Genomic DNA, 27,653 nt, shown 5'->3' with positions numbered 1-27,653 from the left:
ATACCTCTCTGAAGTATGAGAAGCTGGTTGTACCTACTCCCCATAAAACTCTCTACCTTCTGTCTCAGAAACTGATCTAAACAGGCACTCACACATCATAGAACAGCCTGGCTTGGAAGGGACCTCAAAAGCTCATCTGACCCAACCTGTCGTGGGAAAATGAGCCTATATAAGATCATTTAGCATCTTAACCAACTGCATCAAGAAAACCTCCAGCAATAGGGATTCTACCATGTCCTCGTGGAGGCTGGACCATTATAACCTGATTATACTATTCCCAAACTTCTGTTGTTCTCATTTGCACACTCATTCTTTCAAAGAACTTGAGAGTTGCTTTGTATGCATTTTTAAGTACTGGAGACCTTTAATACCACCATCAGACTCACTTGCATGATCTCTGGCATCCAAGGCAAGTAAACAGGGCCGTCCTCTCTGTGCAGTACATGTCACCTTGGCAGTCCCTACGTTTTGAAGAGACCTAAAGGATGCTGTTTTCTCTAGACAACATGTTACTCTTGTGTTTCCAATACTAGGCGTCTCTTTTTATGCCTAAATAGCACACTTACTGTAACAGTTCTCATACAAAGCTACCTGCTCAGAGTCTCAGGCCAGTGTTTACTTGAAACTTTCTTCATCACCTCAAAATATAAAGGTAGATCTTGGAACTCATCTCCTTCAGCTCTGTGAGAGATGTACAGTGCAAAATTTTAGAAAACAGGCTGTCCAGGAGACACAGCATGTTCTCACAGCCCATGACAACTTGGCAGTGAGGCTGCAGGGCTTCCTAGCATTATTCAGCACTATTTTATTGCTGAAGACAAAGCAATTCAGGTTTCATCTTCAGGATGATCTCCATCAGATCTGAAGGACTTTCTGTATTGAACCAAGTCTGACAATCAAGCTCTCACTTCCTCATCAAGTTCCTTCCAGTAAACAAGAGCTGGAGAGTGCTTGTGTGGAAACAGTAGGATAGCACATATTAGGTGTTAACACTGCACACAGGTTTGTGCAGTGGGTTGCAGACAATGGACTGAAGCAAGAAGGATCCAGTAGAGTCCTGGACAAGCTTCAATGAGAAAGAAGTTGAGTTCTAAAAACAGGAACACGCTGCTTCTTTCAGCTGAACTGCCTGAGCTGAGGCAATAATCCCAAGCGGTAAACATCCCTTCTCTTGGTGACGTGTGTTTTCAACAGGTTACCTCTAAACCTGTGCTCTTCTGACAGCTCTGTTAGCACAGGACAGCACTGGGTACCGAGCCTGGCAGCACTGCTTGCTCCTGGCCCTACGGTAACTACCTAAGGCAACTCCTGCCGAGTTTCTTACAGAAAACTTAAAGATTGGACACCTGGTGGAACCTTTTCTGATCTACCTTATCATACCTAAATATCAAAGAGAACCACAATTTCTACTAAACCCCTGAGGCAACTCCATTTTTTATTCAATAATAGAAATACTCACCTAGTTGCAGATTTTTAAAAAGGCAACAAATTAAAAAAAAACAAACCAAAAAACAACAAAACCCAACAAAACAGACAAAAACTGCCCATCATCTCAAACCCCCAAATCATCACAACTGAGTTCCTTTCATACTGGAAATAATTACTAAAACATTTAGCAGCAACTCTTTACACATAGTGATAAGGAGGAATTCTGCTGCAAGTGTCAGGTCTGGCCTGGGAGACTTAAGTGAACACTGTGCTTTCAGTTCCACAGCAAAGGACAGAAAAATCTCTAACCCAATTGCAGCAGATTTTTCCTGGGCTATCAAAAGCATATGGAAGATGCTGATGTACACAACTGCTGTGAGAAATCCAGCTTTGAAAAAAATAAAAAAGTACTGGGCAAGCATATATTTTCTAGAAATTGGCCTGCCAACACCAGTATTGTATTTACACAGCTGGGATGTGTTCATGTTTTGTAAGAAGTAGCATGAGATTTGGAGACAGTCCAGAACCTCTCAACTTCTAAAGCTTCCTGTATTAAAAATTTTTGCCATTCCACTGAGTCTGAGAAACACGAAGAACTTAAAATGTAATCTGTTAAAAAATTAACTTCTTTAGGATATCACTGGTCCACTGATGATGCCCAGTCCAAGCTGAAGCTCACTGTGACTCTTTATGAGAAAAATGCATGTATTTCTCATATTTACAGTATCATCATCCACATTTTAGTATTTCATGTTTTTAACAACAGCAGCAAAAAAAAAAAAAAAGAAAAAAGGCCTACATCCACCATTTCTGGGTTCTCTGAAATAGCACAGGGGTTCACCCTTTCATTGTAAATTTATATTATAAACTTCCTGCTGCTTTATAATCATCTCTTCAGACAGTAACAGATTACCTTCAGACCTGTGGTCTATTGACTCAAAACAGATTATTTGTTTTAAGGACTGAATTAAGAGACCAAGTATTACTTTTGATTTTTTCAACTGAAGTAAATGCTGACCCCTAGAATCTAGGCAAGTAAATCATCAAAGTGGAGGTAATCATTCTCTCTGCCTTCAGAGTAACAACAGTTATTACAATATCAGCAAAACTGAAGGGACTGAATTTCAGTGAACACCTGCAGTTGTACCATGAAGTTAATATATTGTCATGTGAAAAAAACCAACCTAACCAGAGACAGTACTTCCAGATACAGCTGAAAAGACATTAACTTAATGATGCAGATGCCAATGCAAATTAAGTAACTGCGGAGATTATATAAAGCACAACCTAAACAATACACAAAAAAATAAGACATCAAAGCAAGTAAGCTTAAAAGGATAACCCTTGACAATATTAATACAGACACCTTTAAAAGGGCAGGCAAATCATAACACACATTCATACATGGGTTTTTTTTTAGAATCTGCTATAATTTTTCACAGGAAGAATATATTCTGTAATTTACAGCATAACATTGTTTGTCAGGGAAGATTTTAAGAGTGCAAACTACAAAAGGTAGCTTTAAGTCTCCCCTTTGATAATATAAAGTATTACATCATGTTAAAAATATTCTTATACAATCTCATTAGAAAACTGTATTTGACTGTACATGGTAAATCTGGACAATTAAAATGCACTACATCTTGACAAACAGCTAATAAATTTTGATGAATATATCACATATCACTGCTGCATTCTGCAACCTCATTTGAATGACCACTAGAGGATGCTCTAAGAGCAATCAGACACAGAAAAAAAACCACACAGACTCTATCTTGCCTATAAAAAAATAATTTCTTTTACAGAAAAATGTCAGCTTATGAACTGTTCCAAGGTGATTAATGTTAAAACTATGAGTTATCTCGTAAGCTTTTCAGAAATTTGGCAAAAAAATTAACCTCAGTAATTCATAAACACACACACCTTCAGAAACAACAAAAAGTTTACATCCTCCTTCTGTGCCACAGAACCATTTATTACAGAAAAAGTTACACTATTTAAAGCACTCATATTTAAAACCAGGAAGCAAGAAACAGCATTCTAACAAGGTAGACTGTTTGACAAATATTCCTTTGAGAAAATAAGAAAATAACCTTAGAATTACCGTTATATAAGTTATTCAGTTGCACACTTACTTCATCCATTTTCATGCAAGTGCCAAAATCTGCCAGCTTCAGATGCCCATGTTTATCTAAGAGCATATTGTCAGGCTTCACATCTCTGTGTATCAAGCCCATGGAGTGAATTGCGTCAAGAGCAAGAACAACTTCGGCTGTGTAGAACTTGGCCCATTTCTCAGGCACATCGTAATTGCTCATAAGGTTTACAAGATCTCCACCTGGCATGTATTCCATTACCATGTACAAGTACTTGTCATCTTGAAAGGCACAAAATAGCTGCAACATTAAAGAAGAAAAAAAACGCAATTACTTTGCAGAGGCAGGTAGGAAAAAGAATAAAGCCCTATTTCTTGAAATTTCATTAAACCTGAGAAAATGTTTCCTTTGTTTACTTTTTATATTCAGACAACCTACATTTTCTATTAATTATGAGAGCAGCTTGAAATTTACTGAACTTCAGAACCCCCTCATTTTCATTTTTTAGAAAGTGAAAAAGATTTCCTGATTATTTAAAAAATATCAGCTTGTATATGTACATATACACACATACATATCTCCATGTTTCTTGGCATTAAAAAGTATCACTGAGTCAAAATGCCAACTATCAAATTTGAGAAAGGGAGCATCATGTACTGATTTGCAAATAGCTCAACAGTGAGCAGCAACTTAGACTGTTCCTAAATTCTCTGTATTGTATGTATACATGTACGTATGGCCCAACTTCGTGAACGAAGATTTGGGAAGGGCTCTCCCCATGTGGGTGTGCCCTTCCAGCCTGCACAGTGGATTTTTTAGGTGAGGCTCAGCGTGCGCAGAACTGGCCCCACCATTTAAGTCCCAAGGTCCATCTGCCACAGCTAAGCGAGCTTGGACGGTGACAGTGAAGTCCTCAGGACTGTCACAGCACCCCCGGTACTAACCGGGGCTGACCCTGCTGAGCATCCGAGATCGGACGGCAGGGAGGCATTGAACTGCCGGGTACGGTCTCCACTGAGACTCAAACTCACGACCTTGTGATCAGAGTCCGGAGTGCTCACCATTACACCACGGGACCGCCCTTACATTCTCTGTATTATAAACTCCTTATCTCTATACATTTCCATTATCAATTTTGCCCTTAATCAACATATATCAAAATAAGAAAGAAAAACAAAATGTTACTGGCAACAACCACAACACTATACAAAGAAATTATCCTTAACAATAAAATACTGATCTGGTATAGGTTGGAGTCAGCACGTTTCCTCCTGGCATGATAGTGAAAGGCAGTTCAGTCTCTTTAGAGTGTATTTAAGACCTAAAGTGCTGCAGTTTTAGAGATCTCACCCAGCAATCACCAGGTCTGAGAATAGCCCAAGCCATCAAAAAGCATTACTATCAAATGTTCAGTGGCTGGTGTGAAAAAGCCTCTGAAACTCTCACCTTATTTCTCAGGGAACACTTGTTTCTTTTACCTTAAAATCTAATTCAAATCTTTTAAGTTACACACCAAATTTAAAGGGTATTGGAGAACAGGATGACTGGAAAGAAGGAAGTCAAACTTGGGGAATCTGTGAAGGATGAGGAACTATGAAAGGCACGTATGTTAAAATGGAGATTTGACTTTTAGATTAAAATCATTATGCAATTAGTGAGAGAAGATCAAGATTAGAAACATATATTTTAATATATATATATATTGCACTGTATTTGTTTTCACAAATGGGTAATATATGCATTATATAGCAAGATAATGCATTTGGTCATAAAAGTCTAAGTCAAAAGCCAAAATAACCCCTGCATTCTCACATGTAAAGATACTAATATTACACAATAAATAACAGCACTATGCTTTCACACACCACTTACATTATTGCCCTCAGGGGATGTCATTAAAAAAATTATCTAGGCCTTTGGTCTCATTTGGTTTTCACATGTTTGCAAGACAGAGCAGCAGTGTGACCTGTACCAGTTTCTAGCTCTGAATAGGAGCTACATTTTCTTCAAATCAGCTCAATGCCCTACCCCAGTGGACCACATTACCTAAATATGTCACATTAATACACTTTATCATACTAGGCACAATTCCAACTACACCTTTGTTCATTTGCTATTTACAAATACAGACATACATTTATATCTGCTTGTGACACTTTCCTTTGAAAATACATGTCATCCATTTCTTGTTCCTTTCAACTGCATGTGAAAAATAAAAATAATTCCTGACAACTACTGTTACTACAATGAAGAAATAGATTTAAAAAATCATCTATTTGGTTTTAACTGTTACTGCTGAATATGGGCAAGAGCATAGAAGATGCTCAAAGAACAACACTTGTAAGTAAAAAACCTTGTAAAACATTTCTTTCACACATGAGGTAAAGTCATGAAGAATAGATGGAAAGCTTAAGTTCAGTCTTATTAAATATACAGAAGCAAGGCAATATACATGAGAGCATTTAAGTGTATTAATTATTTAACAAAATTAAGTGTAACAGTTTCTCCAAGCACATTTCCACTACTCTTTTATTAACTGGTGTAATTTACCAGTTATGACAAATGGCAACATCCAGTACTGGTTCCTCCCAAAGGCATAATTCACATGACAACATCATGATGCCACACGTCATGAGACAGTAGCTGTGCTCCAGACACCCCAAGCCCCACTCTCTCTCCATGACTTGGATGTTACTTCCAAGCTGAGAAGCTCTACCTGACCACTGAACAGCAGCTTTAGGCAAACCACTCCCACAACCTTCAGTCTAGCAGGAGAGCAGGGGGGTTCACACTCGCCCGTAAACCAAATTGCTGCTGAAAAGACAGTGACTATTCAAATCACTTTTGATACTAATTGCCTGTGATCAACTGACTTAGCAGGAGGAAAGGCTGGAAACAATACTGACATTTGTTTCTACATTTCTCTACAGAAGTTTTCTTAGTTGGAAAACTAGCTTTCCTATTATTCCAAATAATTACATAGGTATTTCAAAAATCTGTTTAGTTCTGTTTTATAATGCATTTGTAGTGACTAAAATGTAAATTAACCTACTTTCTTACACAGCCAAATACTCAAAACTCAGTGACATTGCTGTAAAAAAATATTTTTTAAAAAGCAAAAATCTGAACCTAGGCTGTGAATTGAATTTAGGTGTAAATTCAAAACCAGATCAAGACAGGGAATTATTTATTGCATCAACATTATTACTGCTGTTGTTACTATTATTATTTTACTCTTACATATCTTCCTTACCTGAACCACCCACGGACTGTTGGCGAAGGCCATGATATCTCTTTCTTCCCAGAAAAAGGCTGAATCTGATCTCTTGATCATTTCAAATTTACTAAGTAGCTTCATTGCATAAACTTTCTGTGTCATTTTATGGCGAACCTGTTAGTTGAGAAAGAAGAGAATCAACTTTTTTTAAATGCCTTGATAAAAACCTGAACACCAGCACAGTGTATTTCTGCTGTGTACAAACTGCCTTTGGCATGAGATGTCTCCAGGTCTTCGTGCACCCCATTTTCTATACAGTAAGGATTTGAGAACTTCCAAACCTGGAAAGCAAAGCTAAACAGCTAATCAAAAAAACCACCATAGCAGGGATGGAACAAGAAGGATGCCAAGTGAAGGAAGATATGCCAGAGCCTGGACAGCGGCTGCAGCTGCCACAGCAACCCCAGCAGAGCAGCTACGGCACCACGGGCAGGACCTGCCTGGGGCTGCAGGAGCTCTTAGGAGGGGCCTGTTTCTTTGAAGGTGCACCAACACAACCATATGACAACCAAAAAAAAACCCAACAAAAAACCAAAACAACCCAACCCAAAACTCAGAATGAGAAAAGTACCACCTTTCTCTAAAGAACTGGAGTTCTCTTAACATTTTCTGTTTGAAGTAGGAACCTTCACACAACATAGAACACTGAAAAGATGAAATTATTCTATTTGCAGACGAAAAAGGAAATGCTATTCCCCCATCAAAAGTTCCATTGTGTAGGGAGAAATAAAGTCCAACTCTGCTTGCATTTACTTTTTCTGAACACCATCTAGTCATTGAATTTATGCATGCTAGAAATTCTGCAAGTAGTCTCCTTCAGCCTCTGTCAATTTTTATTTTGTACCACAAAAAAGATTGCTCCAATTTATTTTCCTAAATAGTTCTTAAATTCATTTTAAATGGTGCAAAAATAGTAACATAAACGTTGGAAAACTGGAATTAAAACTTTTATGACAAAACTTGAAAATATTTTGGAAAACTTTGTCTAAATGCAGACATGAAACCAAATCCTGCAGTCATTACTCTGCTCATCAAACAATGTGAGATTTATGCTACTTTATTAAACAACTCCTAAGGGACCAGGTTTTTAACATTCTGGAGTGTTCCTTACAGAAATCAGTGTAAGAAGTACTCAGCTGTAAAATGTCTGAGTCAGCAGAAAAATAAATTAACTGCACCTTAATTTTTGCCTACTTTCTTCCTGTTGAAATAAAAAAAATCAGTGAACTGACTTCTGAAATTGATTTGTGAAGTCTGTGAAATGCACCAGAAATAGAAGTTAGGATTTTCTGGTGCATTTAAAAACCTCACATTTAGTAAAATAAAGCAGATCTCCCAATCTCTGAGCTTCGCGTTAGTTTAATTATGCTACTTGAAAAAAATGTTTAAGAGGCTTTTTCTGAAGAGCTGTAAATGTTTCCAGTGCTATGTCTGCAGTGCAAAGCTCCGGAGAGGCACCTCTTTGGTCTACAAATCTGGGAGTCTCCTCCTCCAGAGGAGCTGTAGAAATTAACACTGCTGAAGGAATAAGAAGCAGCATCAGGTGGAGGGGGTAACCTTGGAAGAGTGAGAACACGAACAGAAAGACAGCTATTTAAGAACTTATTGTTCTTGCAATTGGGGCTTTTTGCTTTCAAGACACAGGTGCAAAGGTATTATTATTAGTATCTTGCATAACTAACCAACAACCTTCTGTATGGCTGGATCACAAAACCTCCAGCCTAACACCAGCACAAGAACACGTTGCCTACACGCATTAACAACTGTATAACCATATTTTAAGACATTACCAATTAGTCAGCTAGTGAAGATGTCCTAAAAAAGATTTTGAAAATTAACTCCTTCCCATTTACTAATCTCACATGAGATTATTTAAAAAGACTTGGTGGTGCACCACAAACTTACAGCACAAAGTAGAGCTCTTGTAATCCTGCCCAAACCCAGAAGAAACACAAAGACCAGAAACCTCAAGAAGATGTTGCTTAATTGAAGATGTGTTTTCTGTGAAAGTTTGCATAAAGCTCTGCAATGAATTCCTAAAACTGCTGTGTACTCTTGCCCAGGTGCACGAAGTGTAGCTGCCTTCATTTAAAAAACAACTGTCTTCCACTCCTCTGGGGAAAAAATCCTCCAAAGTCAGCACAGCCTGAAACAAGCTCATGCACAGAAGAGGCAAAGCAAACAGGAGTGAGGGGACCCAAATTCACAGCATGTGCCAAAGCTTATTAGCTAGCTAACTTATTTCTTGAGAAAAATCAAGATAGGTTCTTTCTCTATACAAAAACAAGGAATCAAAGCAGTAACTAGTTTAGTGGCACACCCAGAGACTGTCTTGGCACACCTGGCAGGTGAGCACACCTACTGCTGATATCACTCCTTCTATCACCACCATGGCCCCTGGAGACAGCCTTTGTAGCTGCCAGTCACTGTACTCTTTACCCAGAGCTATATTTGTACATACAGATATTGGCTCATAGAGCAGATTATTCATGTATTAAACTGTCATGATGTTTCAATTTCTTCCAACTGTTAAAACGGCCTGCCAAATTTAAACTGCAGCTCACCACAGTAACTCTCAAAATAGGTAGGAAAATCCCTTCATGCCATTAGCACTGAGTAACATGGCCTCGTTTAACTCATGAAAATGCATTAAGAAAAAGAATTTCACTCTACTCTGCTTCAACAATCTTAAGACTTTCAATAAACAAGGACACACAACACACGTAATTTCTACAGCATTCACACGAGAAGACAATCTGTAGGCAAAGAAAATAACACATCTATTTGAAGGTACCAGATCGAATATGCAGTATTGGCCATGGTACTGCCTCTTTTATGTTTAAAAGAAAATGAAGATCCTAGAATAGAGTTTTGAAATGAACTCTAAGGCTTGAATCACAAGTATCCTAAACACTTAATAGAGCCGTAAGAAATGACTATGGATAAGGTACTGAAGTTCACATCCTGACAAATTTTCAGGTAATAAACCATGACCTGCTTTATCTGCTTTTCTACAGAGCTGTACATCAGCAGTGGATGGGGAACTAAACCTGATAAAGAAAGCACTTAATGGAAAAAAAATAAACCAGCACCTGTTTACCCAGGCCATGACAACTGCTGGTTTGCAACACTAAGCAATCACACAGTAAAGACCATCCTTTACACTACCCAGTCCATCCTTAAGCACCCAAACACAAGAAAGCATTAGCTTTGCTTTAGTTTTGTCTTCCAGTGTATGATCAGGTCAGTCTGCTGCATCACTGCAATGTTACAGTCCTTCATGGTGAGACCTGGGAGAACAAACCAACGATAAGCTTCAATTTCAAATTAAGAGGATTTTTCCTCAAGTGAAAACAAACAAGAGGTACTCAGGATGTGCTTTCATAAATTACTGTTTCTGCATAAACCACAAGTAACTTGTTAAACACCATAATTCAATTTTCTGTCTGCCCAAAGACCAGTCACTTTTATTCATGGCACTGCATAAAAGGAGAAGTGATCTGGCAGCTGGCAATTATTTTCTTAGGCGTCGTCTTCACTACAGACCCAGCAAAACCAGAGGCCACAGCTCAAATACAGAGTTTAATACTTCTGAAGTTGCAAGCTGTTTTTCCACCAAAGTCAGATGGTCAGACGGTCAGACCAGAGTCATCTGATCTCCCTTTACTGGACAGAATTTTTTAATTTTTTGGAGGGAAGAGGTAGGGGGAAAAGTGAGGCATTTTAAAAACAACCTAGCTGTAAGACTCAGCAGTAGAGTTGCTTCTCTTTTTTGGAAGAATCCAAAAAGCTGATCCCTCCACACCACTTCTTTAACAAGAAAATGCTGTACCGAAGCAGAGACTTGGGGAAAATAAAATTAAATTAAGGAGGTCGTAGCTGCCTATTTTATGCTGTAAATATTACAAGCCAAAAAATGAGCATACTAATATAAACATTAGAAACATACAATAAATATTTGTGCTACAAATACCCATGGAGAACAGCACACACTGCTAACACAATATTCATTAATTTAACTCATATATCTAATCATGTTTTATTTATGGTTCTTTCTGCACTGACTTGCCACTGAAGCAAATTTCTATTTTGATCACAGAAAGTATTGCAAAATATTTTGCTTACTGCAAATCCATCAGCTGCAACAGTGGTGTTAACATTTTGAATGGAGTAGAAATAGATATAGCTTAGCTCAATAGTTTAAACTTGTATCATACCTTGTGAGGCAAAAAATCTAGGTATGTCTGTCCACATCACCAGCTAATATTAGTTCAGATCAGCAATTGTATTTATTAGCCCACTGCTTTCTGCTGTAAGGCTGCGTAACACTATGGTTTCAACTTATACTTGAAAGAACCAATCAAGAACTTCTATTTGAAGCAGTATGTTATACAGAAATTAAAATTATTTTAAAAACCCCTTCTGTTCTTAGAAATACACATACGAAAACAATGTATTTTGATTTTTGAAGCACATCAAAAGTACAATTCTCTTGGATCCTTCCAGCAAATATATGAGTGTCACATCCATAAAAAGTATGGCTTCTGTTACTGGGATCTTCCCTTTTTCATCTCACCCCCCTCAACAAATGGATGAGGAACTCTGCTCCTTACGTGATTTTTCACTGACTTCATATGCAGTATCTATTTGCTGCTACAAGTGAAGATAAAAACATTTAATGGAAGACTTTAAAACAAACCGTTTGATGTGCCTGTCAGTGACAACACAAGCAGTGGAACACCTTCTCACACAGCTCCCTGCAGCAGCCCTTTCACACACAAGTAAGGTTCTGCTGGAGATTTTGGTTTTAATGTCTTACCACCGAGAATATAAAACCATATAAAGACACATATTAATTCTTAAAAGTCTGGTTAGAAAATGGGGATTTTTTTAAATACTACACTCCATACTTCATATATTTTTCTAGATAAAAACAAAGCGCAAATGACCCTGATAGAAAGAGGGAAGAGGGTGCTACAGTCTCATGTTGCCAGACTTGGACAAAAGTGCCTCAAAAATGACATAAATGAATAAAAATTGCTGATTAAATGTTGCTATCTGTCACATTAATCACATCTAAATTTGAAAATTACTCATCAGTCAAGCACACAGTTTTAGACTAGTCACAGTTCTAGAATAGTTTTAGGTTTTATTCCCCAGTTCCAATGAATTTCACCAATACTATTATGGAAAAACCAAAGAATTTTATAAATGGATGATATATATGTACCTTCTACAGGCACTTCACAGCTTAGGTCTTGCCACATTCCTCAACAAAACTCCAACACATCTTTGTACTTTCCAAAATGGTTATATATTACAAGACAAAATGTTTTTCTCAGCTTCCTAGTACAAAATTAGCACAGAACAGTAAAATGTGAGTTCCATGTCAAAAAACACACGCAAATGGGTAACAAGCTTCAATTGCTGCAAATTAGTTGCTCCCCTTTCCATTGACTTGTTCCATATGGCTCTTCCTCTAAAAATGCTTACACAGACAATTATCCTGGATCAGCTGGTGCACAGTTATCTGTTTGCTCATGATAACTTGTCCCTGCCTGGTGTTTGTACTCTGGATCCTGTGTGGTGCTTACATCCAAGGATTATTTCAAAACTGACATATCAATCCATTTTATACACAGGTTCATATTTTTGTGTCATCACACAGTAGGATTTGGAAGCCTGGGAAAAACTGAAATTCAATTAAAATCAGACCACGTGGATACACCAAGAGAATTTTTTGCAGTTTACCTTTTTTTTAATAGAATTTTTCTGCAATAAAATTTTTTAAAGGAATCCCATTCTTGCTTTAGATATTATATAGCATACAATGTTGATAGGACAATGTGAATAAAAGAATCTTTTAAAAATCCTGTGAGTCACGTCAGTTAAATACAATGCAAGCATCACAGTTATAAGAGCAAACCAAAATTCTTTTGTCACACTATTTGTTTGCTCTTTCATAGGAAGGTTTCAGATATTACTATACAGTGGTGCTTGAGTCCAAAAAAAAATTTAGAATTGCCATGAACTGTCTTTTTGATTTTGAACAAAGGACAGCAAACTGTTTCCTGACTCCTTCCCTTCCAATCCATCACATTTTAAACTCAGATATACAGGCTACTATGCACAGAAACGACCTCAGGATACAATAAAAATAACACTTATTCTTTATAAGAATGCATTTTTAGATATAAAGCATGGACAACTCGGGAATGTTTTGGCTAGAGCTGTAAATCTGAGCACTACATCATTACATTCTTACCAGCTGCACTTCTCCAAAAGCCCCTCTTCCAATCACCTTAACAACATCATAGTCTTCAGCTTTCATTTGTAAAGCTCGGATTTTTTCCACAATCTTCTCATCTAAAACAAATCAAACAGAAGTTGTCATTATGCATGTATTAACAGAATGCAAGAATTTTCTCTAATGTTTTTCACTGAGAGTAAAATCAAGCTATTTTCATTTAAATGTTTAGAGCTTTCTTGGTAATTCTTGAAATCTGCACTCTCAACATCTCCATTCATTATTCTTTGGAAACTATTGACTATCTACCTTTAGGTGTAACAACTGAAATGCCTTCTGGATTTGGCCAATTGTCATTTCACTCCTCTAATAATCACTCACAAGCTCATGGGTAGACTGGCAAAGAGGAGAGCCAGAGATGCCTGTCCTGCAGATGAAGAGCACACACAGAAGCACAGAGGCTGCTGTTTTGCTCCTCCACACCTGGACGGTGCAACAGCAGTCACATGGTGAGGAGTACAACCTTCATGCACAACTACAGATCATGCAAAGCTATGACTTCAGATCCACTCAGTTATTCCACTGATTCAAGTTTACATATGTGTATGTAACAGCTGTCCACCAAAGTGCTTTTTGGTGTTCACTACAGGTCTCAAAATGATGTCTGCGATGCTCTGTTTAAGGATCCTCTGGTACAACATTCTGCAGACACGGGCTGACTGTCAGTATGTGTCTCGTTGGCAGTTGTGAGAATCTGTAAGGGAAACCAGTGAACTTCTGATTTCTGACAAATTCTAAAAACAAGCAAGGTCCTACAGTCTTTAATTTTGCAAATGAAGCATGCTATGAATGCATTCGTTGCTAAATGCATTTTTTACACCTATTCTTATTACAAGGACAGAAGATAATGAAAGCAATGAATGGAATCCATAATACTGGAGGTAATCTTTCTCAGGCATGACAAGCCCCCACACACACACTTAGAGGAAGAACAAAACAAAGCCAAACAGGTGGCTAGAGCAAGAACTACCACAGAAGAGCATTAAATTGTATGAAAAAATGTGGATGCTTATATTCACAGAGCAGTGGAGATGTATATTGTGAGACGCCTGTTCAGGGTCAAATACCATGGAATTTGACCCCTAGAAAGGCATTAATGGGGATTTCAGATCTGAATACAGGGGAGAAAAGGGATCAGAGATACAGTTAATCCAGTATGAGATTAAAGATGACACAGTCTAAGGGAGTTAATGATAATGAACATCTAGTAAATAGCTTAACCATTCCTACATATTCACAAAGAGCAGCTTGGCAGGCTACAAGGAATCCACAAGATGCCTAACCATCAAGAACATTTCTTTTGTTCCAAGCAAGCAGTGAGCCAAATCAGGGAGGCACTCTGATCTATTACTCACAAACAAAGATCTGGCCTAGGAAGACAAAGTCTGTGGCAGCCTTAGCTGAAGCAACTGAGAGATGGTGGAATTTAAGACACTTAACAGAACTGAGGAAGGAAAATAGGAGACCCTGGACTTCAGAAGAACAGACTATGGCTTTCTGGGGAAGCTCACTGGCAGGATCCTGTGGAAAGCTGCTGCGAAGGGCAGAGGAGTGGGTTGATCTTCAATGATGACATGTTCATAGCACAAGAACAGTCTGTTCCAGTTAGCCAGAAATCAAGCAGGAACTGTAGGGAGCCAGTCCAGCTGAACACATAACCTGTGCCTCAGCTCAAGCACAAAAGGCTAAGGTTTGGAACATGGCAGCAGAGATGTCCCAAACATGCAGGAGGACATTCCAGCAGGAATGTCTCAAACAAGCAAAGACGGAATTGGGAAAGCCAAGCTTAGCTGGAATTGAAACTAGCTACGATTATGGAAGGAAACAAGAGCCTTTATAAATATACCGGATAAAGGAAAGAACGAGGTAAATACGGGCCCACTGCTCTCAGTCAGGTAGGGGATCTACTGCCATGGACATGGAGAAAATCAAGACACTTGATGCCTTTTTTGCCTCACACTTCACTCTCAAACTCTGCCCACAGGCCTCCCAGCTCCTCAAAGGTAATAGCTGAGTGTGGGGCAGTGAAATATCACAATAGGGGAAGTCAGACTTAAGGGCCAGTAAAGCCAACTTGACATGCACCAGGTCATGAGACAACACAGAATGCATCCAAGTGTGCTGAACAAGCCAGTCAACACCATTACCAGACTGTTCTCTATCACCTTTGAAAGGTCACGGCACCTTGGGGAGGCTCCTGATTACTGGTATGGTCAAATGTGATGTCCATGTTCTAGAAGGGCAGCAGGGAGGATTCAGGAAGCTCCAGGCTGGAACAACAGCCTGACCAAGCTGCCTGCAAGAAGCAGAGAGCAAACCCTTCCGGAATCCACTTCCAAGAACTTGATGGACAAGAAAATACAAGAATAGCCAGAATGGATCTAAAAAGGGTAAGTTGTGTTTGATTAACCTCATTTCCTTCAATGTTGAGATGTTTGTCTTGGTGGACAAGGGAAGAGCAGTACATACATCCTTTCCTATAGCATGACTTTCAGTACAGCATCTCAAAGCATCTTCGTAGCCAAACCAGGCCAACATGGATTGCAGAGAAATTACCAGGTGAATGGAATACTTGCTAGAGTCACAGTCAGTGGTTTTAAGTTCAAAGCTGATTCACTGGAGGGCAGGGTGGCTTCTAAGAGCAACCCACACAGGATGAGTACATGAGCAGACAGAAAGCTCACAGAGTTCAACAATGGCAAGTGGAGAGTCCTGTAGCTGGGGTGGAACAACTTCACATGACAGTACAGGATGGCACATTAGAAAGAGGATCTGACAGCCCTGGAGGACAATAAGCCAAACAAAGGGGAACAAACAGCCAGGCCTTGCACTGACTACATACAACTCTGTGTTGGTAAATGCACAGCCAATAGGCTGAGGGAAGCAGATTTCCCTCTCTTATTTGTCACTTATGAAACCATATCTGGAATACTATCTCTAACTTCTGGGGTCCCCAGTGCATGAAAAATATCAAAACATTCCCTAGCTACATAGAAGTCCACCAAGATGCTTCACATGGTACCCACAGAGGAGTTGAGAGAACTGGAATTGTTCAGCTTAGGGATGAATCAATGTTTGGTCTCAACAGAAGTACAAAATGAAAGGACAAGAGCCAACAGACAAGTTCAAACACTGGAAATCCTGCTTTGTAGGAAGAGAATACCAAGAACTGGGGAAGGGAGCAGACTGTCCAGCACAGCTACAAAACTTTCGGTCTTTGGAAATTTTCAAAATTCAACTGCACAGGGACCTAAACAACCTGATGTAACATCAAAACTGGTTTGACTTTGAGCAAGTCGGACCAGTTGACCTCCAGAGATCCTTCCCAACCTGTGGAATACAAAAATGCAACTTTCTTCTTCTGAAGAAAAGATTAGATATGACAGAGAACAGAAGAGATTAACATTAATGGGGGAATAGTCTGCTAGTAAAGTTGTAAGGATAAAGGCAATTAAAACCTCAAAAAGTAAACAAATCTGCTACATTCAGTGTACAAATAAGACTGAAGCAATCCAGAGTGTGAATGGGAAAGGGAGTTGAGAGAATTCTGAGGCTGTTCCCTGTAGTGAATCTGAAAAGTTTAGACAGGAAGCACAGGACAGCAACAGTGCTTCACTCACATCAAGTTTATTATTTTGTTACTAATGTGAACTAATTTCGCAGGTTGAGAAGGGAAGACTGTGCTTGGAAGCTTCCTTAACTACAGATTGGAAGCTCTGGCACAAGACAAATAATAATAAATGAAAATCCAGAGGAAGCTTCAGTAGAGATGGAAAATCAGCAAATTTCAAGGCAGAGAGAAGGTGCAATTCATGTTTGAACACAATGTTACACTCATGAGTGTAAGGAATCACATGAATTTATTTTCAAATGTTTCTAAGACGTTTCAAATATTTTCAGATGTGTGAAATGAAATGCAGGTAGTTCAACACACTGAAAAACTCGTGTACAGTTTTACATAGCTCAATTTCTGATCAGAAACTCACAGGAATATTTCTGTGTTCAAAATAGAATGTAGAAACTATAAACCAAGTGACTACAGCTCCAGTGAAACTTGTCAAGCATTAAATACTGCAATTAAGAGTGAAAACCGCAATAATATATGAAGCAAGTAGCAGAGTTGTTAACAATTTTATCATCCCTGTGAAACGCTGAAATGGAGAAATCTTCCTTGCTTAGCTAAGAGACAGAATAGGATAGAATAGTACAGAGCCCTGTCAGTTGGAAGGGACCCACAGTGATCATCAGTTCAACTGCCCGACCACTTCAGGGCTGACCAACAGTTAAACACTTTGTTAAGGACATTGTCCAAATGCCTCTTAAACACTGACAGGCTTGGGGCATTGACTGTCTCTGTGAAGCCTGTTCCAGTGTCTGACCACCCATTTGTTACAGAAATGCTTCCTAATGTCCAGCCTGAACCTCCCCTGGTGCAGCTTTGAACCTTTCCCACGTGTCCTGTCACTGGATCCCAGGGAGACCTCCCTCTCCACTTCGCCCCTCTTTAGAGAGCAATGAAGTTGCCCCTCCCAACTTCTTTAATTAAGATTTAATACTCTTAGTTAAAAATAATATCCTCTAGGGATGAAAGTGTTGTGAAGGTATCAGTTATATGGCTGGATTGTCTATTTTGGCATAAAATTTTACAGATACAGAACAGATAATCAATGCATGGAACTAATCTGGAACAAAAAAAGACTGGCAAGCTTAGATTAACCCTGAAGCCCTGTCATAATTGCAACCCATGCTGGATCATGTGATTTAGTTCATGTATCATATAACATGACCTAATTCAAGGTGCAGGAGACCTTTCCAACAGTAACCTTTTAGCGGAGTTCTGAATTTTCAGAAGATTTCGCAGACGGAAGTTTGCCAATTTGTGATATCTGTATGCACAGATACAACAGATTGTATCTTAGAGCCTCATGAATTTGCAATAGTACAAAGCCCAGCAGAAGAAAAATGTTATGTTTAAAGGAAGGCATTAGATGGACTTCCCCAGCCCCAAAATGTAATGGAATCTTAGAAAAATACTGTGACATTTGAGCAAAAGTCCCAAAACGTGAGAATATCATCACCTATGACTCAATTTTCTTCTTTAACACAGGAAGGGCCAGGAATGCTGGATATCAAGTGTTCAAAGACAGCTTTTGATTTACTATTTGAAAATGACACTATAACCTTTAAAAAATGAAGTTTCACTGTCTGAAAGGGCAGAGTGTTTGGATCAATCACTGAGAGCTAGAATGTGGCTGAAGATTGCACATGCCTTTGAAAACGGAAAAAAATACCTGACTAGGAGAGTAAAGGGGGTGGGGAAGAGAAGAAACCCAAGCTTTTCTGCTTTTTAAAGTTAAAAAAAAAAAGTTCATATGAAGGATATTTTCTTTAAAAAGAAAAAGAATGTGTATCAGGCAGTTCTGGGCTGTATATGTATGATGAATAAAAACGCAAGGGATTGCAATTTTGCCCCACAGATCAGACAGTCAGTGAGTGCTGCTGTGGGGCATGTTAAGTCAAAAGTTGCTGCCCTACGCAAAAGTCCAGCCAGAAGTTAAACTGAAGTACAGCCAGGAAGTGCTGCAATCCCACAGCCAACCAAAACCAAACAGAAAGCACCACAGAAAGTTTGGAGTCGGTAGAGGTGCATACATAGTATCTGGTCAAAGGTGTGTGAAGAACAGGAAGCTGGTGCAGACCTTGTGAAAGCAGCACTAACTAGAAAGCACAGCTTCAGACAGAGTATCCTTCTCCCCCTGAGAAAAGAGAGGTCGACACAAGAAGTATTTTGACTTGCACAGACAAAAGAGCAGAAGACAGGGAAACAGAAAGCAGCAGCCCTCTGGGCTTGCACAGAACAAATCCCTGTCTTAATGAAAATAAGCCTGATGGCAGGACTGATTGCTTTGTATCCACCACTACCCAAATGGAAAAGTGGTTAATAACAGTGACATACAACTTGTTTATACATCTGAGACATTCTGTCTTAAACACTGTGGCTTCCATGCTCTGCTTGGGAAAGTTGTTTATTTGATATCTCTCCCAACCCTACTCTTACTAGAACAATGTCATTAAGAATGGAACTGGAGCCCAACCTGCTGAGGCAACTGGCAAGGAGTGGCCTTAGAGAAGCCAAGAGAAAACCAGAGGAGCAATTAGCTCCTTAACTCAATGTGAGTTTTACAATGCACTAAGAGTCTTCTTGGCACATGGTGTTTCATCAGTGTTGCTGGCAGGAAGCAGGGAGCACAGAGAGCTACAGCCACGGCAGGCACTGACACCACACCGGATACGGCATTTCTGTTGGTAACCGCAGGGCCGGCACGTGACTCAGCAGCTTCAAGCAACAGAATGAAATGCAAGAGAAGGAACCAGAACTGTCAATTTTGCATGAAATTAATCTTAACAGATAAAACTTCCATGTAAGCAGTGTCTGCTTGGAGAAGAAAATGGCCTAAGCAACTTTCTAGGAAGTTTATTCAGGGGGTCAGCTAAGCTGCTGCACAAGTGTCACATCTGTACTGAAAACTCCTTCTACTGTAAATATGTCCATTGCCATTAAACTCTCCAAGTCTGTCAACCTACAAAGCATCAACAAATCATTTTAACAACAGAGGTTTCCAGTTCTTCAGTGATGCTGGATAATGCATAGGAAATCAGAGATCCATTGAGGGAGTTGACTCTTGGATTCTAACAGGCCTGTTGATGGCAATGCTACTTGGACTTACTAAAAATCCATTCTTTGTGCCCTTCTATTCCTGATGATAAGATTATAAATGATCAAATATTTTCAACTGTCACTTAAACCTGTTATTTAATTATTTAATTTTATGCTCCCAGAAGTTTAAGCAACCAATAGGCTAAGCAGCACCTGAAAGGGAGACCATCAAAAAGGCACAAACCACTAAGACAGGATTCAACACTTGACAAATCTCAGACGGCAGAAAAAGTGACTTGGAAGAATTTATTCAATCTATTGTCTTGGCCTAGATGACAGAAGAGGAAAAGAAAAGACCAAGAATGATTTGTTACACCAAGCCCATGCTGGAAAACTGAGCCTTATTTTCTAAAATAAGTCAAGTAGCTTTTGCTCTCAGAGGACTATGAGATTCCTCTTGTTGTTTTGGAAATTAAATATTGCATTATGCTTTCCTGTTCTATGAACACTCTAAGAAAACACAGCCATTAAACCAGAATCTCAACAGCTGATTAAAGCAATAGAGAAGACTGAAAAGGAATGGTTGTATTATAGGAGATATTTAAAGTGCCTCTTATAACAAATACAGGCTTCACTTCTGTTCAGCACCTTAGACGAAGTGGTAAGAAATCAGAACAGTAAGGGAAAGCAGGCAAGGAAAGAATTGCTTATGTATTAAACAAGTGAAGAGGCTGCTCTGCAAAGTGGTCACAGAAACAGGACACATCAGATTCCTACAGTATGGACAATTAATAAATTGCCTTTGTGAAACGAGTTGAAATATCTGAGTTTCAGCCTGAAACTATGAGCTGAGCTGAACATCAATTAATGTATCAGCTGAAGTGCAAACTATTTCACTTTTAAATTAAAGTAAGTTATTAATAAAACATTGACCTGAATAGCAATGACTTGATGTAGGTTGGAGTAGAGTGTATGCAAACCCCTGGGAATATGTCAGAAAAAACTCCCTTCTTTCTCCAAGTGTTACTGTGGAAGAATTAAGTGATTAAACTGACCTAAAGGGTGATGACTATTTAGCATTCACCACAATTTTTGAAGATTTGGGTACTATGGATTCAGACAATCACAATGACTCTGCCTCAGCTGCCCCACAGTGTGACCCCACGGGATGGCCCTGCCCTCTCTCCGGGGTTGCCTCAGGAAGCCTGGAGGAGGGATGCAGCCTCCAAGGCCCCTGGCACCGAGTGCTCATCAGAGTCTGTCAGAACCTTTTGACAGTAGTTCTTCTCATCTAGGTATTTGCTACAGTTCTTCAGATGCTAAGAAAAATCACAAGAGACAAGAACTCACTGTTCCTGAACCTAAGAGAGCAACAACGTACAGTTCCATAAATTCTTGAATAAAATTCCCACTCTTCTTCCAAGCCCAAAGTAGCAAGAGGCTTCAGCAAGCACATGTAACACTCTTTCCACTGATCCTTGCTACCCTCAGAACAGTTTTCAAGAAGCCATGGGCTACGGGCTCAGCAACTTTAAATTACATAAAATGGCAATGCCAATAAGAACCCAGTTTTTACCCTGTTTTTTCCTGCACCCAAACAGCTCATTTTGTGCTGGCAAAATATCAGCAAAGCGAAATGAAAATCGGAAACCTGCCTTTGCTTTTCTTTTGCCTGACTAGTTTTAACAAAAAGAAAAAACTAACCACCCCACTCCTTGCATTAATTCTGTCAGTTCCCCAACCTGGGACACAACAAACCACACAAATACCTGTGTTGGAAAGGACTCCGAAAGGCATCACTGTGGCAGGACCAAGTTTTTCTACTGCAATGCCAAAATATTACTAGCCTCAAATGTTTACAAAACTCTCATTTCAGAATTATTTTTTTAAAGTGTACATCACAGACAATACGCAGTACTATTTCTCAATCTCTCTCAGGCAGTACCAGAACAGGAGAGAAGTTAATTCAGTGTTTCTTAAGACAGATGCACTGACACATGATGTATGAGCCAAAACAGTCAGGTCTTACATGCTTGTTTTAAAGTTCAAAGATAAGGATGAAGTGCAGCCCTGAAAACTCTTTATTAACTACTGTGAATTTTTTTTGTAACAAATCCCTAGCTATTTCAACTGTATTACTGTCAGCTGATTTAACAAAAAAGAGGTAGTAATAAAATTGTCAAGGAAAATATATTTTCATGTTTCTGCCACTGCTGGTTGTCTGCAGGCCACATCATATACTCAAATATTTACTGCAACAATGAGAGAGAACCTAGAGGAGGACAAGGAGCAATAACAGCCTTCAAACAGGGGAAAACAGACAGCAAGAATGTTCAGGGACTGCAAAAAACAAACACCAACCAACCAACCCCAACCTGCTCACAAGGTTGAAGTGTTTCCCACTGTAATGTAAAAGTGAATCTGAACAGCTCATAGAAGTTACTGATAAACGTCATTTATGTCATTTTCACTGGGCTTTCCCCTTACTTTACACATACAGTGTTCAGTTGCAGGAAACAAAGATACTTAAAATGCTGTTCCAGACCCTTTCTTTCATAAATATCAGCTTGAATTCTTTTGAACTCAAACTGAAAATAATCTCAAACTGAGAATAATCCCAAGATATGCTTCTACTTCCTAATGTGCTGTTTCTTATTTACTGTATTTTAAGTGATTTCTCCAAGTGAGACTTTACTGGCAACTGTTAAGCTGTCCATCTACGGGGCTCTGACAAACCTCACCGAGAAGCACTGGATTCCAAAATAAAGAACTCACCACAAATTACTACCCCAGCCACCAGTGAAGTGAGGAGCACGAGTGAGTATTTCAAGGAGTGCCAGGGCAACAGAGGGCAGACACATCCAGCCCTTACTAGGAAAGAATCTAAAAAGGAGTTGCTGATAAGACTGCATCTCTGCTGTAACCTTGACATATGCAATAGAAGTTTTCTAAAAAACCAGAGATCTCAAAATAAGCTCCCACAAAGCATACTTGTTTCAAGAAGACCTACTCACTGCAATTTACATTTTAAAACAATCCACTGTTTTTACAAGAAAAAAAAATCTGTGCATGTACATGGACAAAAAGCACTTCAAAAAGACAAAATGCAGCTATTCTGATGTAACAGTCTTCCATTTCTACATGCTCAATGAACTCTCAGATCCTGCCTACAGGTAATTTGGGGAGAATCACACACATCTATGCAAAAGTTCAAAAATGCACTAACAGACCTTAAGGTACAACAATTTAGTTTTAAAAACCCACAGAAGTCTGCGGGTTACATTGAATAGGGGTATATAAACAATGTTGTTGTTTTGTGTAATGAATTCCTGAAGAATAACACCTTGGATATGCTTAGCAAATTATGTTGCTACACATATGTAAGATAAAAATATAAGATAAAGGATTTTTCCAACTGTATTTAGGAAAACAAAAATCTACAGCTCATATGAGCATAATTTCAGCAATATAATGACTTCCCAAAATGAAACTTCTCTCTGTAATAAAAAATCCTCCAGAGCTTTCTGAACATAGAAGACTGAGTTATAAAAATCAGTAAAATGGCCCCACCAAAGCATTTTTGACCACTCAGCTTCCTATGACTGAGATCACAACTATGTAATTGTTCAAGGGTCACTTGCAACTTACATCTATTTAAGAAATTATCAATGTTCTTGTTCTTCCTCAGCGCTGGATAATCCAGATCAAGGACCAAAGAATTCAAGCCATCCTGAAAAAAAGAAATAAAAGCAAGTTAATTGAGTTCTAAAATCTTAATTAACAGCTTTTCTAAAACTACTACACTGAGACTGATTATATATTATTCAAGCAGGCATTACATTCTTTGTAGGCAAATCAAACAAGCTCTCAAGTATGTTTATAAACCAGCAGAGGAGCTACACACACTGACTGGCTCCCAGTTCTATAAACAGCACAGCTATATTACCACTGAGTAGTGGCAGTGGCCTTAAACTGGAGTAGTAGTTTTAATCTTAATCAGTAAGTAATCTTACTCATTAAAGACTGATTTAAGATACTGAGTTCAGTCAATCCATTTTCCTATTTCCATTACACTTTTCCTGCAAAAACCCCGTTACGTCTGTATTACCCTTATTATTGCTCTGATCAGTCCCTCCACCTTCTCATTCTGAATGTTCAAAAACAACTGCACATTTTTCTTGAAAGCAAGACTGTCACCTAAACTTAAGAAGACAATTAATCTCATAGTTCAGGCTCACAAGACTAGATTACTTTTTCCAAGTGACTCAAGAGAAGACAAGCCAGAACTCTGCATACCATTCTGCCAACCATTATCAGTGTTTCAGCAGAAAACAATTGAGATCTCTCAGAATGGCAAGGGATGAGATCACAAAATCCAAACTAAAAATAGTGTTTCAAATGCCTGTAACAAGACTTAGCTCAATTCAACCTTTCTGCAACTAGGAAAAACTTAAGGACATCATTCACTGTCAGCAACTCCAATGTTCAGCTTGAACTGGCAGTTTTATTTATTGCTCTAAGAACAAAATCCTGAGACTGTTTCTTCAGGTTTTTGAGCCTTGATAGGGCATCACAGAGATTTAAGTCAGAGATCACATCATGTTTATCAACAGGCAGCCAACAGAACTAGACAGCTTCTTCAGTCTTCTTAATAACTGAGGCTGTAGCTAACAATCTGCTGATTTTGTATTTTTTCTTAATATATCTAGGAAGGTATAATTTATTGAAAATGTCACTAAAATTATCATACTCAGTCTAATAACATATCTACCTGAACAGAGTCAAAGGCGAGGCCCAAGATTATTAATACATTTTGAATGCCACTTTGTCCTAAATACACACATACACAAAAAAGACCACTCTGTGCAGATGTCACTTTTTACCACAGAACACATTAAACGGTTAAGATCATTCTCAAAACTAAGAGACTGATTTCTTTCTTTATTTACTATCCACTAAGAAATTAAAGTGTCCTGAGAAACATCACAGACATGCTGGCAAAGTACGGGTTAGCCAATGATTAAAGTTGGCTGAAAGACCAGGCCCAGTGGCACGAAGTCCAGTCACCAGCTGTGCTCTCCTACACAGAGAAGACTGTCACAAAGTTCAATATGGGGAAAAGGCAAGTCTGGCTTCTGGGGAGGAACAGCCCCAGGCCCCAGGTACAGGCTGCAGCCTGGCAAGCTGGAGCAGCTTTGCAAAGAAGGACCTGAGGATCCTGCTAAACAACAGGTGATCCTTCCTCCCTACTCAGCATTGATGAGGTCACACCTGGAGTGCCATGTCCACTTCTGGGTTCCCCAAATCATGAAAGGCAGGGACTTACAGGAGGAGTCCAGCAATGGGTCATGAACATTAAGGCATTGGAGCATCTCTGAAGAGAGGAAGGCTCAGAGAGCTGCGACTCATCAGCCTGAGATGAGAAGACTCAGGGCAGGGGAACTCATCAACACGTGTAAGTATTACTTACTTCTGGTGGGAGGGATTGAAGAAAAGTCAGTGCCCACTGGCAGGATAAGAGACAATGGACACAAGGTAGAACACATGAAATTCCACCTGCAAACCACACTTCTTCTCCTGTTAGAGCGGTCAAGTACTAGAACAAATTGCCCAGAGAGGTTGTGGAGTCTCCATCAGTGGAAATATTCTGAACCTGACTGGATGTGGTCCTGGGCAATCAGCTCTAGCTGATCCTGCAATGAGCAGGGATGTTGGAGCAGGTGATCTTAATGTTTGCCAACCACAAACATTCTGTGATGTAACACCCATAGTATTTCCACTGCTACACAGAGAAAAGGTGGCATTTTACTCTTGAATCATGAACTGTTATGAAGGCCTCACATGTCAAGTTTTAGAGCTTCCTAACAAACATAGAACAGAGCTAATAAGCAGAAAGGGCAGTCAATAAAGAAGACACAGAAGTTGCTTTTATAACAGTATTTACAGGAATTATTTCAGCTTGACCATAACTGTTCCTGCAAGACCCATTAGGGATAACAGAGTGCTGCACCAGGACATCATACTCATCGTAAAGAGGGACAGAAGACTAACTGCCTACTCTTAATTTTGATGACACTTTTACAAAAGATAAAATAAACCAAATCAAAGCGACAAAGTTGTTAAAAGACTTGCGGGTTAGTCACTTCATGAAATGCACAGGTACTGCCCAATAACATGGACAAATCCAACAGGAAGTACTGACTTGAGGAGACTTCCTGCAAAATAATGTAATAGAATCCACACTAGTCTTTATTTCGCAACCACCACCTTCAGAAAAGGGTATCTCGTTCTGCAGCAGAGTATGGGTCTAACTTTGCAACATGTAGGGAAGGACCATGCTGAAGGCCCCAAAGTGGAACAGCTGGGCCACCTTGTAGGATTTTACCTCCCTCAATGAAGTATCAGTTCCAATTACCTGGCAGTCTAAACACAATACCTAACGCCAACATTCTCCTTTCACTGCTACTGACACATTTGCTCATGATCACTAACAACTGGGTAGACATTTTAAGGGAGATGTAAAAGCACTCTGTGCAAACACCAATCAGCAAGACATACTTTTGTTCTTCGCATTTTGGAGGGGAGGAGAGCTGAGGCTATCTGGTATTTTAATGCTTTTTGTGCTAAGATCTTTTTGCAGTTGACCAAGAAACCCATTTATAGTGTCCTCGACTTCCACCTTGCACAAAATGTCAAGGGAAAGAATAACATTATCCTCTCCAACAAAACTTTCTGTGAAGTTGGATTACAAGGACCAAACCAACCGTAACTTTCAATTTAAACTGAGCTCTGTATTAAACTTTCAGATGTCACTGGTTTTTACCTTGTGTCATTCTGTTTCCACAACTTTTTTGTGGGCTATGAGAACTGTATTTGCAGCTAGTTTTTTTATTCACTCCTCTTCTGCCCCTTTTCATGGATTCCTGGTAATAATTTTCACAAGTAGCTATTAATGAATGGAAACTTAAGAAAGTGTAATTGACTATTGTTAACTATTTGGAAGTGTCCTAATTCTTGAGGACAGCCAGGCACCGCTGGTGTCAAACAGAGGGGATCAGTATCATCATCGCAAGGAACACAAAGTGTGCCAACTTTTTTATATCCCTGCGAACAAACCTTATTATTATACTCTTTCAAAGGCAAGATTTTAAGCTTTTAAACAAAATTTTAAGGCAAGAGATTGCAAGTTCATATCAACAGGTAGTTTGTGAAAGACTTGTCTTGCACATTTGCATTTTGTCCACAGTTGTTTCCTTAGACCTTTGCTTTGTCATTGAAAGACTTAGTTTATGTTATTTACTACAAAAACTCACTACATTTAAGAAGCTGCGTCAAAACATTACACAGTAAAACAGACGGTTCAGGCTGAAGAGAAGTAATCCAGGAAATGACGTTGCCTCTGTCTAGGCCTCACAGATAAGTCACTTCAACCAGGAAATATGCTATTAAAGGGATTTCACTGTTCGCTTCCTCTTTCTGCTGTTACAAAAGACTCAGAAGCTAACAGGCCAAAAATAGCAGCTTCCAAACAAGCACACCACTGGCAAACAAAGGCAGTCTGCCCCCATCAAAGGCCTTTTGCTCGTGGCAAACACACTAAAATGTCTTCCACAGATTGTTTTCCAAGAGAAAAGTCCGAACCTGGTGGACTTGCAACACTTTCCTACTACACCAGGAGGAGAGTTGCTGGCCACTCTGACAGAGTCACCCTCTGTGGACAACACGGAGCTTTGGCTTTCCCAGCAAGTGACTTGCCCTGTTTATAGAGCTGAATGAACCAAAGGAAAAACAGGCAAGAAAAGTTCAGGACATACAGGAATGAAACGTTTATGTTTTTCTCTGACAAAAGGGGCTGTAATAGGGAAAAATACTAGTAGTTTCTCAATA

General features: G+C 39.2%; 1 protein-coding gene across 2 annotated transcripts in view; it reads right to left on the bottom strand.

Annotated features, from left to right (window-relative positions):
* ROCK2 (Rho associated coiled-coil containing protein kinase 2) overlaps window positions 1-27,653 on the bottom strand; it is a 101,052-nt gene that overhangs the window by 35,501 nt on the left and 37,898 nt on the right. For both annotated transcript variants that reach the window (XM_071548339.1, XM_071548338.1), the window contains exons 2-5: window positions 23,415-23,496; window positions 13,067-13,167; window positions 6,778-6,915; window positions 3,564-3,824 (exon numbers count right to left, since the gene is read on the bottom strand). In XM_071548339.1, the coding sequence (XP_071404440.1) occupies window positions 3,564-3,824; window positions 6,778-6,915; window positions 13,067-13,167; window positions 23,415-23,496 (582 nt within the window). The remainder of the gene's footprint in view (window positions 1-3,563; window positions 3,825-6,777; window positions 6,916-13,066; window positions 13,168-23,414; window positions 23,497-27,653) is intronic.

The sequence above is a fragment of the Pithys albifrons genome, chromosome 2 (assembly GCF_047495875.1).
Source record: "Pithys albifrons albifrons isolate INPA30051 chromosome 2, PitAlb_v1, whole genome shotgun sequence".
In the NCBI taxonomy this organism is placed as follows: Eukaryota; Metazoa; Chordata; class Aves; order Passeriformes; family Thamnophilidae; genus Pithys; species Pithys albifrons.
This window is presented reverse-complemented; position numbering and strand designations above follow the sequence as displayed.